The sequence below is a fragment of the Miscanthus floridulus genome, chromosome 17 (genome assembly GCF_019320115.1).
Source record: "Miscanthus floridulus cultivar M001 chromosome 17, ASM1932011v1, whole genome shotgun sequence".
Taxonomy (NCBI): Eukaryota; Viridiplantae; Streptophyta; class Magnoliopsida; order Poales; family Poaceae; genus Miscanthus; species Miscanthus floridulus.
Window position 1 is genome coordinate 82577777 of NC_089596.1, and position 16557 is coordinate 82594333.

Genomic DNA, 16557 nt, shown 5'->3' on the forward strand with positions numbered 1-16557 from the left:
GCGATCCGTGTGTTTTTAGTATAAATTGTTAGTTATCCCGTAGCAACGCACGGGCACGCTACCTAGTCTATTACCATAATTACAAAAATAAGTACTTAGGAATGAACTCACTGAGCAATTAAATTTCTATGCTCGAACTCTAGTAATTGGGCCTTCTTGATAAGTGATGTGTGTCACTAGGTGATCATTTTTCCTATTTTCCAACATGACCGTACCCTCTTGGTATAGGTGACTTTACCCTTTGTGCCACCCAATATCCCCTGACCAAACCATGCTTTCATTATCCTAAACTCTAAAACAGTACCAATCCCATGAACGCCCCTTTATGTTCTTATCTTTCCTACTCCTAGGGGATGTTTGGTTGCTATCCTGGCTACCTTGTTTTTAACTAAAAACACCATTTGACTGAACCAGGCCTCGAAAACCGAGTGTTTGGTTGCAAAGTATTTAAAAAATTAGGACTAATAATAAATATACATAGGTACTTAAAAAAATCCATCATACAAGTGGTCCTGTCCCTCCATTTGTGATAGTTTTTTGGCCAATCTTTATTTTTTTCACTTGTTTGTGAACTTATGGAGGTTAGAATGACATAGACATGGACATGCACAACTTAATTGTAGACATTATATTATGTGCAACAATGTTATCAACCACAACACTATAAGTAAGCCATTTAAAAGGTAGCATACTACCACAACGTTGTAGTAGGTGGCACACAATACATACTCATCAATCTATATTATTTGTTTGTAATCATAGTGTAGCATAAAGCAAAGGCGAATATCTTGCACAAACTGTTCCTATGAAGATCATAGCCCACATCGCATGTTGATTTTCAAATGATTTTTTCTTTAGAGTTCACAACAATTCAAGACTAAAATGATACACCACATGCTACCATCGCATAAACTAATTTAGAGATATCAAATTCAATTTGGATGTGAAGGCAAAATGACATGCCATCTGTTATACGTAAGCTAGCTTAGAGATATCCAAATTAGTGTGGATCTAAATATAAATAAGTAGCACAGAGATAGGTGTCATCCTAAGTCAATAACATGCCATAGATGTATCTGCTGAAAAGGAAAGACTCACGCTCAAACAAAATTGCTACTAGATGTATGCATACAGTAGGTGCCCTACCCTATGCTGCTTGCCTCTTTTTTTAAAAGTTCACAACAATGCAGTTCACAACAATGCAAAGTAAATTGGCGTGTTGATATTACCGCATTAAAAGCTAACTTGAAACATCTGATAATAGCATGGACTAAAAGGAAAATAGTATGTCGTGTACTGATTAACTTACATATATCTAATTTGATATGGATCTAAAAGCAAAACGATATACTGCGTGTCGCATCCCTTTGCTACGGGCTAGAGATACGGTTTAGCCGCAAATCAATGCACACCTGATAGTCCATCTGAGCCAATCTCCGCTAGACAAATCTTGGATATGTCGTGTACCGATCAACTTACATATATCTAATTTATATGGATCTAAAAGTAAAATGGTATACCGCGTGCTAGAGAAGCGGTTTGGCTCTAAATCATGCATGCCAGACAGATCTGAGCCGATCTTCACTAAATAAATCTTGTGCGTGGCATGACTGTCTCATGTTCCACGCAGACACAGTCACGCAGGGTGCACACTGCACAGGAACACGAAGCGGGGCTTCGGAGTTTCCTTGCATGCTCTGCACAGCGCTTTCGTAGCTGCACTGCACACCACGGCCAACACCCAACCCGTTCAGAAAAACACTTTATTTTCGGGGGCAAAACATCTCAGACCTCCAGTCTTCGAGTCCTCGTTGTGCCTTTCTTGATCTCCTCGCGTCCATGGCTCCTGTGCGAGCTGCCAGGAAGAGGAAGCGGCCGGAGAAGCCCGCCCCGGCGCCGGCTCCAGGGTTGCCGCTGCCGCCGCTGCCGGACGGTAGCGATTGGTGGAGCGTCTTCTATCGAAGGGTTGCAGGTCGCCTCTCCTCTCCCTACCCTCCTTCCTTGCCTGCATCGCTGTGCTCTGTAGAGTTTAACCATGTGCGCTTCCTTGCTCCTTTCGTCGCTGTAAGCTTGATCGCCGTGGCATCGTAGGAAAGTATCTAGTTCTTGGTAATGCATGTGTGTGCCCCCAGAGATTGACATAGTCCGTGGGTGGATCTGGAGGGAGTTCGAATTGCAGTTTGTGGGAGTCGATGTGTAGCTTAATCGGTTGATTGCTCTAGATGGGCTTTGAAGATGCCGGTGCGTAGGGGCTTGATGCATTGGAATGGTGTGTTATGGATTGAGAGCTTCAGACCGTGGCAGCTCCCGCGATTGCTCGTGGCTTCTGTAGCATCCTTTGAGTAGAGGATTATTTTGGGAATTCAGCGTTTGGTTTCCATTTCTTCTTGTTTACCCATGTTTGTTCCGGAATCCAGATCTGTAAACCTGCAGAAATCGCACTTTGAGCAGACGATGAATCTAGGCACCATCGGTTTTTGCTCACTTTTGTTGATTCAATTCAATCCAGAACCAGCTACGAGGAAGCTGATTCTCAATGCAGCTATCGATGATCTAAACAAAAGTATCTTAAAATTTTCCTTACAGAATGGAGTTTTTGGTATCTTAAGCTAAAAGGGAAAGTAAAGTAGTGAACACAAAAGGAAAAGAAAGAACAATGCCATCCAGAACCTATTATTTTTTTAAAGTTTCTTTGATGGATTGCTGACTGAACCTCCAGGCTATGATTTTGCTGTTTGAAGCTATATCACAATTTCTGCGATGTTTTTGAAGATATTGTAGACATTTTGTTGTGATTAGGTTCCCCTTATTAGACATCGGCCTCTACACACTGAAATCTTGGGAACTGAAGGCTAGTTATAAACAAATAGTGGTGTAATTGCAACTAATTACTAGATATATGCCCATGCGTTGCACCGGGATTATTATTATTTTTGGACTGAACCTCATCACTCGGACGCAGACGCTTGAGCTCCGAGGATTTCGTATTAGACGCGGACACGCGAGCTCCGAGTGGAGGATGATTCATATCGGACGTAGATACATGAGAAGGAGCGAGATTTGGTATCACCGGGTAGATGATTACTTTAGAGTCTTTTTAGGTGTAGAGATTCATTACTATTTATTGAATTGTTGCTAAACCTTGGGTATGCTTTTGGAATCTAAATTAGGAGTCGATTAATGTGGTTCATACAAGCACTAAGAGCTCGAATTGTACTTGTGGAACTTGCTGATGCTTGATAAGTTACATCATATATTGAAACTTCAGTGCTTGGTGAATTGTCAGTGTTATGTTTGACAGATGAGCTTAAAGGAACAATGGCCATGCAGTTCGATAGTTTTCATGATCCTTTTGCTCTATTCATTGTGGGATCTCCTCACAGTGTTGAGTGTGACTACTCAAGTTCAGAGGTCAATTGTGGCAACCACAAGAAATCTTTCTGTAAAATGGTCCTTTGTTTCAGTAGAAAATTTTTGGATGCCATAGTTCTATACATGTCAGGTATCCTGACTGCTAAACTGATACTAACCAGTAAGAGCTGGGAATGCCTGGTACACCCTGCATCATTCAGGTGTATTTTAAAAGATATGCCAAGCATTAGAAGTCATTCAGATTTTAAAATCAAATGGACTCATCAACTTCTAGAAATATGAGCCTGAAACTCTAAGTTCATTTTTTTAATGAATACTGGGTTAAAGGTGAAACTATATCCTTGAGTTTGTATTCCAAGATGTGCATATCTCCTGCACGTTCTTGGGGAATATTGTAAAAATGATATTGTAATCTTCATAATTCATGCACATATCTTGATATGCATGTTATAATCGAACAATTTATCTGCCTTGAACGTTGATTTTGTAGTAGAATGCTGCATACATATCTATTATACTGTTCTTAAAATGGTTATGTTTTACGATTGCATAACAGTCAGTATCATTAGTGTTTCACTCTAGTTTGAAAACATGTGCCTAGCGTTTCCTGTTAAATAATCTTGTTTCTCAAAATTTAAATTATTTGCCTTCCGTAGTAGCCTTCATGTTCCTGATGCGCAAGAGATGTAATATTTCACTAGTAACAATACTACGCCATTTCTCTTTTCACAGGACATTCCCCTTTTCCAAGAGAACACCAGAATATGGAGTCTGTCCTCAAGATGTCAAGAAAGACCTTCGACTACGTCTGCTCACTTGTTAAGAAGGACCTGACAACAAAGACATACGGTTTCAGAAACTTCAGGTTTGGTGACAAGACAATCCTAGGGGTGGAGGATCAGGTGGCGGTGGCTCTGATGAGGCTGACAACTGGTGAGTCACTGCAGAACATAGGAATGTGGTTTGGCATGAATCACTCAGCCATCTCGAACATCACATGGCGGTTCATTGAGTCCGTGGAGGAGCGTGCCATCTGTCACTTGAAATGGCCGAGCCCTGAGGAGATGGCAACAATCAAGGCAAGATTTGACAAGATTTACGGGCTCCCTAACTGCTGTGGTGCCATTGACACCACACACATCCTCATGTGTTCCTCAGCTCAGCCCAACAGCAAGGTCTGGCTGGACAATGAGAACAAAAACAGTATGGTGCTGCAGGCTGTTGTGGATGCAGACATGCGGTTCAGAGACATCGTCAGTGGCTGGCCTGGGAGCATGGACGACTCATGCATCCTTCGCACTTCAGGCCTGTACAGGTTGTGTGAGAAAGGCCTTAGGCTTGAGGGGCAGATGGAGCTTCCTGGAGGTTCCGCGGTTAGGGAGTACATAGTCGGAGATGCAAGCTACCCTCTACTTCCCTGGCTTATGACCCCGTACCGGGGACATGGTCTCCCGGCGGCTAAGGTGGAATTCAACAAGCGGCACACAGCGGCAACGGCGGTGGTGCAGACAGCATTGGCGACACTCAAGGGGAGGTGGCGTGTCATCCAGGGAGAGCTGTGGAGGCCTGATAAACACCGGCTGCCAAGGATCATCTTCGTCTGCTGCTTGATAACCAACATCATCATCGACATGGAAGGGACTCCAAGCAAAGACAAGCTGTTTTCAGGCAACCATGACCATGGCTACAAGCAGCAGTTCAGTAACGTCGCAGATGACAATGCAGTCAAGCAGAGAGACGACCTGTCTCAGCATGTCACCGCCGGCGAGTAAACACTCACCGTCAGCTTCCTGGTTTCCTTGTGCTTTTTGCACCCATTAATATAGAACATGGATAGTTGGATACAGAATTGTAAGTTGAGTTTTGGCAGATTACAATAATGTTTGGTTTCAGCGAGACATTATTACCATCTTGAAGAAAGTGTAGCCCTAATTCGTTAAGGTAGGCCATGCCAAGTTATCTTCATAAGCATGCTATTTTACCGTTTCCAACAGGAACGAGGTTAAACTAAACGACCAATAACTGAACCAGTCAAAATTAGAATCATGTTACACAACTTTGAAGGCTTACAAAATGAACATGAGAATTTTGGAAACACCATGCCATTCCACACATTCATAGATTCCAGATATTTTTCTTTCTCCATCGCTAACAAAAAGAATGTGTTATCCAGACACAATAATAGATACCCATTGGCACCCCCAAAATATAAAGCACAGCATCACATGAGAAGAGACTTCGCCAAATGCTCTCTTGCTTGCGTTAGGGCATTGACTAGAGTCTGCACGCAAATAACGAAAGCTAGTAAGTTAAAAGACACCAGTTTCTTCAGTTCAAAATTGAAGTAGATGCAGCCTGCCTACCTGCTCAGCTGATGAAGCACCCTCCAATCCATGACCAGACACCTTTTCAGCTATCTCTCTTCCTTCTGTTTCAAGTACAATCCTGTGTAATCATTCAAAAAAAAAAAAAAAGGTGTAATGCAGCAAATAATTACACGTTGCTTACAATGTTCGATGTTATTCATCTCTCTATAAGCTTGACAAAGAATCATCCTATCACTCTCACATTTCAGAGTTCAGACATCAATGGGTTATCTAAGTCCTATTGAGGCGAGTGCAAGGTTGTGGTAGCTGCAGTCATTCAAGATCTCAAACTTAAAATCAAATATATACAATTCCTCATGTAGATAATCAGTGTTGTTCCATTTCGAAAATATCAATGGAATAGGATGTTTGTTTTGTTAATAGCAGAATAAGCCATTGTTTCACATATCAAATTGTGTAACCCCATTAAAAGGTAAGGCATGCTTGGGCTTGGGGTACAGAAGCAGAACACCAGACAAAAGCTTAGAATCCAGTGATACAACAATTACAAAATAGAGGCCCTAATAGAACTCTATTGCCATGGCCCCACTCCAAAAATCAAACATGCGGCAGATGACAGTCAGGTGATTTCAGAGCAAAGGAAGGATAAATGTAGTACACAATAAAGGGAACAAGAAAAGAAGCCTTAATATCATGTATGTAGTAAGACAAGGCTTTACCCTCCATCAACAATTTCATCAAGACACAATAGGATCAGGTCCAAATTCTCGAGTGCTGTCCTTTTGTCAACCATGTTTCTGAAACCACCAAGATTGGAAACACATCCATATACGATCAGCATTAACACAATAACATGTAACAGAACAAACAGCGGTTGAAAAGATAAACTTTAATTGAGGGAAAATAACTTGAGAAGTCGTTCGACAGCATCAGAGAATCCCTGAAGAACTGATGCTAAAATAAGCTCATTCTCCTCTTCTCCTCCAGTAACAAAAAAGTGCAGGTCTTGGATGAACTTGTATACGACAATTTGACCATCAAACATTACAATCTCAGCTGTTAAAGAGAAACAAATAAAAATATGAAATACTTTGAAGAAAAGAAAAAAATAACTCAAACAGTCACATCTGCATGTTTAAGGAGAAATTAAGGTCAGTCAGATGTAAAATTAGCCCAGGCCAATGTTTTCAGATCGGACGACTAATCATGATTAGTCGTCCTTATCGTAACCAGGTGCAAGTGGGAGATAGTACAAACAGTGCTGTGACCAAGGTTAAAAGAGGATACAAGGGAGGACATGAAAAATATATACTCTCCGTTCCAAATTGTAAGACATTTTGGCTTTTCTAGATACATTGTTTTTACTATGTATTTATACATAGTATATATCTAAGTACATAGCAAAAGCTATATGTCTAGAAAAGCAAAAACATCTTACAATTTGGAATGGATGGAGTAGAGGAGTAGATGATTTGTAAATTTGTATATAATCCTTGTCAAATAAGCAATGAATAAAATGGCATAGGCAGCATAACTTACATGTTGCGCAGCAAAAGAATCAAAACAAGAATGGTGTGGTTCTACCCCTATACAAAAAGTCATATTCCATGGAAGCACTCTTGCCCAGCATCAGCATATATAGAATGGATCATAACAATACATCACGCTCCTGAGTTCATTTTATGAGATGATACTGCTAATCACTACTGCTGCTAATCAAGTACTCTGGACTACCTCAAGCGAACACAACAACGCTGACCGAGGATCACCATCGGTGGAAAACAACTCCTTCCGTATAAGCGAAATCAGATGTAAATTACCTTCCGTTCCAGCATTCGCTTTCTGGGTTTTGGCAAAGACCGACTTCTCGAAGGCCAGCTTCGCGGAGAGAGTAGGCCAGTCATCGCTGTAGTACTTCACGGCGACGCGCTTCCCCTCGGAGTCCAGCAAGAGGATGTTCTTCACCGACGGGCAGGTCTCCTGCAGCAAACAAAGGTTCAACCCTTTAAACAAATCGAGGCCACCACCATTCGCAGATCCCATATCGCTTGCAGCAAAGAGAAAAAGGGACAGCCGGATCTGGGGACACGGGCGAGGAGAGAACGACGTGGCCCGCCACAAAAGGCTGGATCTCGGAGCGATGGATCGGGGCAGATCAAGAGACCGGCAGCAGCGCCGCCCGTCCGGTAGAGCGAGAAGGAACGCGGGAGGACGAAGGCGGGAGACGGGACCACCTACCATCGCAGCGAGAGGAGGAAGGATTCGCGGCGGGGAGCGGAGGACGGTGGTCGGGACTCGGGACAGCCGGCAGTAGCGCTGCGCGAGATGGGGAAGACGGCGTGCGGACGATTGAGGTTGAAGAAACGGAAGGGAAGCCGGTAGCGGTAGGTTGTGTGCCGTCTGCCGTGCCACGGTGGCACGTGGCGGTAGCCCAGTCTACGTTGGGCTTGCAGGTCCGGCCCAAACTGTCTCTACTGGTGTCTTCCATGCTAGGGCGACGTGCAGCTTCGGCCTTATTTCGACGATTCTCGATTTCATGGCTCAATTTCACTCGGATGTGTTTCGGGCGAGACTAGCGCTCGGACGCTTTGCTTCGTCCGCGTTCGCACCGCTCTATTCTACTCCACTGCCACGTCGTCAGGATGACTTCACCCCGTCTCTTTCGCACCGACGTCTCACACACCTCTTTCACACCGCTTCGCGTTCACCTCTTCCACGCCGCTCGGATGACTCCCCGCCTCTTCCACACCGCGTTGCACGGCTACACCTCCTCCCCACATCGACGCTGCCATGGCTCCCGCTCTCACTCTCTCTTCTTCGCTCAACAACCTTACATCTAGATCTATTTTTATAACACTCATATTAAACAATTGCAACATACGTCTGAAACATTAGGAACATACATTTGCAACATAGCCATTGCAACATATGCAACATCCAGATAAAACACCTGCAACATGCGTCTAAAAACAAATGAAACATTTTTTGAACAAACTCTTGCAACGTACGTATATAACCATTACAATATGTGCAACAGAAAAAAAAACTACTATTGCAACATCTATCTGAAACATTTGAAACACAACTCTGAAACATCTGAAATAGTTAAAACATACGTTTTACAACATAGGGAAGGCCGGTGCCGGTCGATTCCAGACGTCGGGTGGAAGCCGGTGGCACATGAGCACCACCAGCACCAGCACCACCATCATCAGTACCACTAGCACCGGTCTTGATCGGCCGAACAGGCGGCGCAACGGGTGGGAGCAGGCTGCGTGCACGACGGGAGGGAGCAAGCGAGGCGGAGTGGGTCGGTTCCTGGACGGACGCCCACGGCGCATCATTATTGTTTCTACAGTGAGGGGTACCTCCTCGTGCTAGAAGCCCGGTCAAATGACAAACCATTTTTAGCCACTCTAGGCTTGTAGGTCCCGCTTATTGCCAGTACACACGCTCCCATAGAAACGATCATCCTTGCATTGCACCTCTTTTTACTGCAATAAAAAAGTCTGACAACGAGGGGTTCAGTATTACAATGCAGTTGAGGCGTAAAGAACCGGCAGTGACGTATCAGTATCACCTGATGACGCAGTGAATTGTGTACAGCATAAGACCGTCTTTGGCACGGCTCCCATCCGATAGGCTCGGTCTCCTTCAGCCATCAGAGAGAGAGAGAGAGCCGGAGAAGCAGAGGCTCGCGCGGCTTCGCCACAGTGCTACTACAGTGCCTCCGGCCGTCTTTGGGTTTGGAGATCGGCCCAAGCTGCCTCTCGTGAAAAAAATGGGTTAGGGCCCTGTTCAGTGCTACTACAGTGCATCCGGCCGTCTTTGGGTTTGCAGGTTCGGCCCAAGCTGCCTCTCGTGAAAAAAATGGGTTAGGGCCTTGTTTTGACGATTCCGACCATGACCAGCTGACAGAGTGAGTGACTGACTGTTGCTCAAAAAAATATATATGACAGAGTGACAGGAGCGAGCGTCATCGCTCAGATGTCTGAAGTCGTCGGGTGAGGAAAAGCGTCGAACAGCTGCTGGTTGACCGGCCGCGCTTTCCCGCAGCTTACGTGGCTTTGTGGTTGCCGCCTGAGACGGATCTCGTTCGCACGGCGCGCCGGCCGCCTGAACGTGGCATCCAGCGATGAGCCGGTGCCGCGCAGCTTCAGTTCACCCCAGTTCAGAACTGAAAGCCACGCTCGACGACTTGTGTAGATGCCCCTGGCTTTCCGCGTCTGTCTGTCTCGCTGCGTCACGGCCGATTTCCCAAACGTGCAGCTCGTTCAGGCTGCTCTCGCTGATACGGGGTATGCTCCTACATGTGCCGTACAGGATGCTAGCCCGTACTACGTACATAAGGGGTTGGTGTGACTGGAACCTGGTCAGAACCAACCTGACCTGTGGTTCATTTCCGGGTCTTCGATGCGCTGTCGTGGTGTCTAATCTGCACGATTGTATACGCGGCTATACAGTTCAAATCAAAGTAATGCCTACTTCATTTGCTCGCCACCCTCTCAGGTAGTCAGGTCCGATCGAATGAACAAATTTCACGGTGGTTGGTGGACTTTGTGTTATACTACAAAAGTAGTGGAGCATCAACTGTCAAGCAACGTTCCCTGCAAATTGGTCAAAGAGACCGGGGGCTTAACCGCACCAACCCGATTCAGGCGATCGATCGAGAACCGCTGACTAGGCCATTGAACCTGAACCACCAGTTCATGTACCTGTTCCCGACGCTTGCTGAATGCTGAATCTGTGTTCTGACTTCCGAGACATGGAATTCAGGTCAGGGTCCAGCTAACGTGCCAGTAAGCCACTGCCACTCCGGCAGTCCAGTTTGAGCCACCAACCCAGGTGTGAAACGCCGAACCACCGGACGCGAGCTGCTCCCGGCGCGGATGCGGGACCTGGGCGATCCAGCGGCGGCCGACGACGCTCGCACGCCAGCTCGCATTCATTAATTAAGGCAGCTCGGTGGTGCTTTGGGCTCCTCTACGTGTGCGTTTCTTACTGAGCCCAATTTAAGCCCTTCAAACGGCAGCGTGGAAAAGGCATACCGACATCTAGAAACTTTTTACACTCTCGAGTCAATTCCCAGTACTAATACTCAAGTAAAGCTACCCGCACGTCGTGCTATATATAGTGGCCAACGTCGCATGGATCTCATCGGACAGCATCGCATTCGCATTGCACTTGCACCATTGGGTAGCTCGGAGCAGCGAGCTAGCTAGCTAGCTAGCAGAGCGTGCAGCCGTGCACCTGACCAGCGTCAGGGCGGCCAGGAGATGGAGACCGGCGTGGGCGTGGACGCGGCCAGCGTCCTCATGCTGCACTCGCGGCGGCAACAACAAGGGGGCGCGAGGACGGCAGGGCTCGGCGCGCGCGGGCGCGGCCGCGGGCGCGTGTTCGAGTGCAAGACGTGCGGCAGGAGGTTCCCGACGTTCCAGGCGTTGGGCGGGCACCGCGCCAGCCACAGGCGCCCCAAGCCCTACACCTACCCCTACGGCGGCGAACCGGGGCTACGCCGGGCGAGGCTGCAGGATGAACCGCACGAGGGCGAGTGCGCCCCGGCGGGGTCGTCGAGGCTGCACGGCTGCCCCGTCTGCGGCCTCGAGTTCGCGGTCGGCCAGGCGCTGGGCGGGCACATGCGTCGGCACCGGACTGCGGCAGCCGACTCCTGCTCTGGGGACGCCACGTCGGTTGAGGAAGCCGACGTTGGCGCTGGATGCTGTGCCAGTGGAATCTGTTTGGACTTGAGCCTGGCGCCGTCGGAGAACTGCGCCAAATGCCGGAATAACACTGTGCCTGGCAACACGGTGCACGGCGTGCGCAAATCGCTGATATTGGATTGCCCTCCTCTTTGAGAAGAGGCCTGTAGTACAACTGTATGCGTTTTATTAGATTTTTTTTTCCAAACATTACGCATCGGGCTTATTTCCAATTACGTTTCCTTTTCTTAAAAAAAATCGAATATTCAGACTTTCTGAATTTCTGTGGGATAGAACGGCAACAGAAAAAAGCACACAACAATTCACACCAGAGCGACACGTTATTCCATGCATTGATCGATAAGATGCAAACCCAACGACATGGATTTCATTCATTACACACTGTAGGGAGGGGAGAGGTTTTTCCAACGGATCCAAATCCAGAGTGCAATAGCAATAGCTACGTCAACAGCAAGAGGTGGTTGCTTCGAAGAATGGAAGCAAACACGAGTACAACCACATCAGTATATCATAAGTGGCTTCTTCAAATTCTTCCTATAACAGCCAAGCGGGAAATAAATAATGTCAAATAACCAATGATTATGGCCATTGTGTATCTGCTTATGAGCCACAGCAGGCAGATCGCTGGGCAGCTGGTGCCTCAGAACCCTGGTCTGGCTTGTTAATTTTGATTGCCTTGTCCTACAGTGCAAAGGAAATATCGCTCAGAACACTGAACACGATGAATGGTGGAATGTCAAGCATAACTAGGCACAGTTATTTGTACCTCTGGCTTTGAATCAGTCTCCGCAAGCCTCTGCTTGATGTCACGTGCGATGGAGAAAAACACTTGCTCCACATTCAGGTTTGTCTTGGCACTCTGAAAGATACAGAAATCTGTGAGTAAAACAACTGCAAACTCTGTTTTTTTATTAAAAAAAAATGTTCACTGAAGGTGTCATGCAAGTCTGGCAAGCAACATACTGTTTCAAAAAACTTGATCCCGTACTCATCAGCAAGTGCTTGTCCTTTTGCAGTAGGTACAGCCTGAAGCAATAGTAGCAGTAAGATTTATTATTTAGCTAATTGAAGGAAAAGAATTAAGCATCTAACTACTTATTTCAAACAAGAAATACAGAGTGAAAACAGTCAAACATTCAAGGAAACAATGAGTTCAGGCATGTACCCTCTTGCTTTCGTCCATATCGGCCTTGTTGCCAACCAAAATTTTGTTGACATTATCAGAGGCATGCTGTTCAATGTTCCGAATCCAGTTTCGGATGTCTGTATTTTAGATGAACCAATTGCGAATAGATGGTAAAATAGTTTAAAATGGAAGCATTAAGGAATTGGAATATATGGTTAAGAAGAGTTTACTGTTGAAAGAAGATTCATCAGTGACATCATAAACCAGCAAGATGCCCATAGCTCCTCGGTAGTACGCTGAGGTAAAATAAAGCCCATTGGATCAGAAGGGTCGTCGTATAATTTGAAAGTGTCAATCAGAAATGAAACAAAACATCATACCAGTGGTAATAGTCCGGAAGCGTTCTTGGCCTGCTGTATCCCAAATCTGTAGCTTTATACGCTTGCCATCCAATTCTATTGTTCGTATCTTAAAGTCAATACTGCACAGTAACAGGTCCAAAATCATTGTGGAGTAAATAACAAATGCTGAATTCCTATTTGATGTAAGAAAGCATGATGACCAGTTTAACAATCTTGACAACACCAAAGGGACCTACCCAATTGTGGTAATAAAGCTTGTAGTGAAGGAACCATCAGAGAACCGCAACAGGAGGCAACTCTTGCCAACACCTGAACATAGATAAGGATTAAAAGAAATCACGCATTGACGTAATAAAAAACTTTACTGATGGACATGCCACTAGCTTATGAATGAACTATTCAGTCCAAACATAACCTTGTACTGTAGCTACCATCACCTACACTTTACATGTTATCACAATACAGCTACTGGAGAGACTCCGGAATAGGTACAATGCCAAGGTTATGTCAGGAATCAACAAACTTCAATAAAAAACTAGATAAGCTCAAAACCATTGCATACAGACCTGGATGACAATGGAACTCATCACCATTTTGTGACGAGAAACACTTCGTCAGTCTCGGCAGTAAGGATATCCAGGAAAGATGGAAATGTAGATAATAAAGTATAAGATAGAGAGAACACGACAATGCAATTAATTAGTTGAGGCATATTTCTTGGCTAAGCCTCAGTTAAATTTCCGTAGAGGCAGTTTCCAACACAGGATAATCCATTCAACATTTCACTGCTCCGCCTAACATCCAGCAGCTGCCACTTTTACAATCCATCTGCCTCACAAAAACTCATGTGTTTCATAAATTTCATGGACTACTCAATTTCATGGTTACATGGTACACACTAACAAGCAAATAATTATAGAAGATAGAACAGCAAGCAACATCACAATAAATAATTCTACATTGTCTAAAGCCCCTAAAGTGGGTGCAGTTTGAAGTGAATATTCCAGTCTCTGCTGAATGCAAGAACGGGTAAAACAAATAATCGCTTAACCAGGAAGTATCAGTTCAACATGTCAACCTTTGAGCCAGTCTACAAACTTAATCTGCAGAACATGGAGCCTTGAAAGGACATTTCCACAAACTGGACTATTTCCAATGTGCATCTTCCTTTAACCAAAGAGTTCCACGAGTGAATGCTCATCAACGAAGGGGAAAAAACACCCACAGCAATTGAACAAGTGAATGAATGTTCAAAACTCACAGGAAGGCACAATCCATCCTTCTCACTAGTGCCCAATTTCGCATCTCAGACTGATGCGCCAGATGCTAATAACCTACTGATTAACGCATGGTACGTTAGGTAGAAAGCACAAAGAATTGAAGAACCAGCAAGCAACATCTCATCCACTCCCTACCCCAGACGGAAGACGGATCAATCGAGCGAAGCGAACACGACCACAGGCAACAGGACCAAGATCCACACCGCGCATATGCCCGAATCCAACTCCGATCCGACGAACGCGCGCCCTTACACACCCGTTTACTGAGACAGAGAGATCTAGCAGCACCCACCGCTATCCCCAATGAGGAGCAGCTTGATAAGGTAGTCGTAGTCGGCCCGGGCCCTCGCCGGCGGCGCCGCCATGCCGCCCTTCCTCTCCTCCTCCTACTACTACCCGGCGCGCGCCCCCACCGGTCCCGGCCTGCAGAGAGAACGCACGCACGCGTCGTGAGCAAACGGAAGGAAGGAATGGCGGCGAGCGGGGCGGCGCGCGCGGGCGGATCGGTGGGGCTCACCTGCGGGCGTGGGGTGCGGGGATCGAGGAGCGGGCGGTGCCGGATCTGGGGGCGGGCTGCGCAGGGAGGGGAGCGAGACGATCAGACGAGGAGACGGCAAATTTTCGGGGGTAAACAAATCGGGTGGTGGTTTGATTCACCGGGCGCATGAGCGTGTGTTATGTTATGATGATGGGCATGGGTGGGGTCAGTCACTTGCATTGTAAGACAGGGTTGGGTTACTTGCGGTGCAGGTGCTTAACCCGAGGCGCGCAGCCACCGACCGGTGAGCTTAAGCCTGACACTGGATGTTATTCTGCGCTAAGAGCAAGGCTAATAATACAGCCGGCTTGCTGGCTGTAAGGTTCCTTGCAGCCTTCTCTCAGCCTACTCATATAGTAGTTGGCTATTTACAGTTAATACATGGCCCACTTATCTCTCTCACAGACTTTCTTGGTTCTTGTGCCCAAGCCGGCTGTAAGCTTACAGCCCGCTTCTCCTCTCTCTTCTCCCCTCTCTCCTCCACCTCAACATTTAGTCGGCTTACAGCCTGCTATTATACTTGCTCTAATGGAGATGCCGGCCACAACTGCAGTTTTCTGTGCGGGTTTAGTTCGCGAATTTTGGGAATTTGGCTACGGTAGCACTTTCGTTTTTATTTGGCAATTAGTGTTCAATAATGGACTAATTAGGCTCAAAACGTTCGTCTCGCAATTTACAACCAAACTATGTAATTAGTTTTTTTCGTCTACATTTAATACTCCATGCACATATCGTAAGATTCAATGTGATGACTACTGTAACACTTTTTGGAGAACTTTTTGGAAACTGCTAGTACGTGCTATGAGAAGTTGAGAAATGAGGAGACACGACTCCAGTTCAAAGTTTAAAAGACTTGCATGAAAGATAGTACATTAGTACTTGTTCTAATCATAAATGTAAGTCCATCAAATGTTGACATTTTACGGTAAAAAAATGTTGACATTTGACCACAATATAAGCTATATAGATTGAGAGCTCAAGATTAGTTATCTAGTACATTTGCTTTCTTATAAGCAGAGATTTTCCCTCTCTTTTTTTTTAAAAAAAGAGCTCAAGATTAGCCTTATTAGATTCATTATAAAAAGCAGTTGTGTAGTATATAACTTTTTTGGCAAAAAAAAAAATCAGTATATATTCCTAATGTTTTGCTCTACTAGTAGTACAACATACCCGTGTTAATAAATTATATATTTAGTCGGAAGTAGTGACTTCTGCCAGAGGTATAAGGTTGACTACTCTCACCGTACAAAAATAAAGTATCGCATAAGGTTTATGCCGGTTAAACTTTTTAAGTTTGATTAGATTTGTAAAAAAATATTGTTCACAAAAAAAGATTTAATAAAAAATATTAGCGACATTTGTATCTTCAAATAAGTTTATCATGAAAATATATTTAACGATTAATATAATGATACTTACTATGCACTATAAAATATTAACATTCTCCTGTATATATTTGGTCAAAGTTGGGAATATTTGATTTCTAGAAAAGTGAGAATAATACTCTTTGTGGGACATAGAGAGGAGGTGATGTATGATCAACAACCATCCTTTTGTTCTTGAAGAAATAACGATCATGTTAACATAGTAGTCATCCTGTGACGGCAAGTTGCGATAATCGACCTGTTCGCTGGTTGATTTCTAGGCTAATAAATTTAGCTGGTGCTGGTTTATTATGAAAGAAAAACATCGTTGACCGACTGATAAACCCTGACTGAAACCAACGAGCGAATAGACTGAATGTTTCGTATGGAAGGAAGGGACAAACGAAAAGCAGCAGATTGCGCGATGGTGTGGTGTGCTTTCGAGTTTTCAGGTTCCTAATAACTCCC

At 45.1% G+C, this 16557-nt stretch overlaps 4 protein-coding genes across 4 annotated transcripts; 2 read left to right on the forward strand and 2 right to left on the reverse strand.

Annotated features, from left to right (window-relative positions):
* The first annotated feature begins 1503 nt into the window (after positions 1–1503).
* LOC136517748 (protein ALP1-like) lies at positions 1504–5254 on the forward strand. Its single transcript, XM_066511391.1, has 2 exons — positions 1504–1972; positions 4105–5254. The coding sequence occupies exons 1-2, from the start codon at positions 1840–1842 to the stop codon at positions 5142–5144; spliced, it is 1173 nt and encodes a 390-aa protein (XP_066367488.1). The 5' UTR covers positions 1504–1839; the 3' UTR covers positions 5145–5254.
* Positions 5255–5449: 195 nt separating this feature from the next.
* LOC136517749 (coatomer subunit zeta-1) lies at positions 5450–8092 on the reverse strand. The gene is made up of 6 exons (XM_066511392.1): positions 7938–8092; positions 7520–7679; positions 6608–6755; positions 6419–6496; positions 5736–5817; positions 5450–5653 (listed from the first exon to the last, which is right to left on the reverse strand). Exons 1-6 carry the CDS (start codon positions 7938–7940, stop codon positions 5594–5596), a joined length of 531 nt encoding a protein of 176 aa, XP_066367489.1. The 5' UTR covers positions 7941–8092; the 3' UTR covers positions 5450–5593.
* Positions 8093–10954: 2862 nt separating this feature from the next.
* Positions 10955–11554, forward strand: LOC136516418 (zinc finger protein ZAT12-like). Its single transcript, XM_066509805.1, has one exon. The coding sequence runs from the start codon at positions 10976–10978 to the stop codon at positions 11552–11554; it is 579 nt and encodes a 192-aa protein (XP_066365902.1). The 5' UTR covers positions 10955–10975.
* Positions 11555–11720: 166 nt separating this feature from the next.
* Positions 11721–14864, reverse strand: LOC136516409 (ras-related protein RABE1c-like). The gene is made up of 9 exons (XM_066509798.1): positions 14705–14864; positions 14480–14610; positions 13144–13216; positions 12926–13026; positions 12776–12841; positions 12585–12682; positions 12383–12445; positions 12186–12278; positions 11721–12100 (listed from the first exon to the last, which is right to left on the reverse strand). Exons 2-9 carry the CDS (start codon positions 14550–14552, stop codon positions 12020–12022), a joined length of 648 nt encoding a protein of 215 aa, XP_066365895.1. The 5' UTR covers positions 14553–14610; positions 14705–14864; the 3' UTR covers positions 11721–12019.
* Positions 14865–16557: the final 1693 nt, after the last annotated feature.

What these genes read in the sequence shown, in the direction of transcription:
- LOC136517748 (XM_066511391.1), top strand. Translation starts at nt 1,840, where the DNA reads ATGGCTCCTGTGCGAGCTGCCAGGAAGAGGAAGCGGCCGGAGAAGCCC. An exon ending in CTTCTATCGAAGGGTTGCAG is followed by an intron (nt 1,973 to 4,104) that starts GTCGCCTCTCCT and finishes CTCTTTTCACAG; the next exon opens with GACATTCCCCTTTTCCAAGA.
- LOC136517749 (XM_066511392.1), bottom strand. An exon ending in AGCGAATGCTGGAACGGAAG is followed by an intron (nt 6,756 to 7,519) that starts GTAATTTACATC and finishes TCTCTTTAACAG; the next exon opens with CTGAGATTGTAATGTTTGAT. An exon ending in GATGAAATTGTTGATGGAGG is followed by an intron (nt 5,818 to 6,418) that starts GTAAAGCCTTGT and finishes ATGATTACACAG; the next exon opens with GATTGTACTTGAAACAGAAG.
- LOC136516418 (XM_066509805.1), top strand. Translation starts at nt 10,976, where the DNA reads ATGGAGACCGGCGTGGGCGTGGACGCGGCCAGCGTCCTCATGCTGCAC.
- LOC136516409 (XM_066509798.1), bottom strand. Translation starts at nt 14,552, where the DNA reads ATGGCGGCGCCGCCGGCGAGGGCCCGGGCCGACTACGACTACCTTATC. An exon ending in AGCTTTATTACCACAATTGG is followed by an intron (nt 13,027 to 13,143) that starts GTAGGTCCCTTT and finishes GTTACTGTGCAG; the next exon opens with TATTGACTTTAAGATACGAA. An exon ending in TGATGAATCTTCTTTCAACA is followed by an intron (nt 12,683 to 12,775) that starts GTAAACTCTTCT and finishes TCTAAAATACAG; the next exon opens with ACATCCGAAACTGGATTCGG.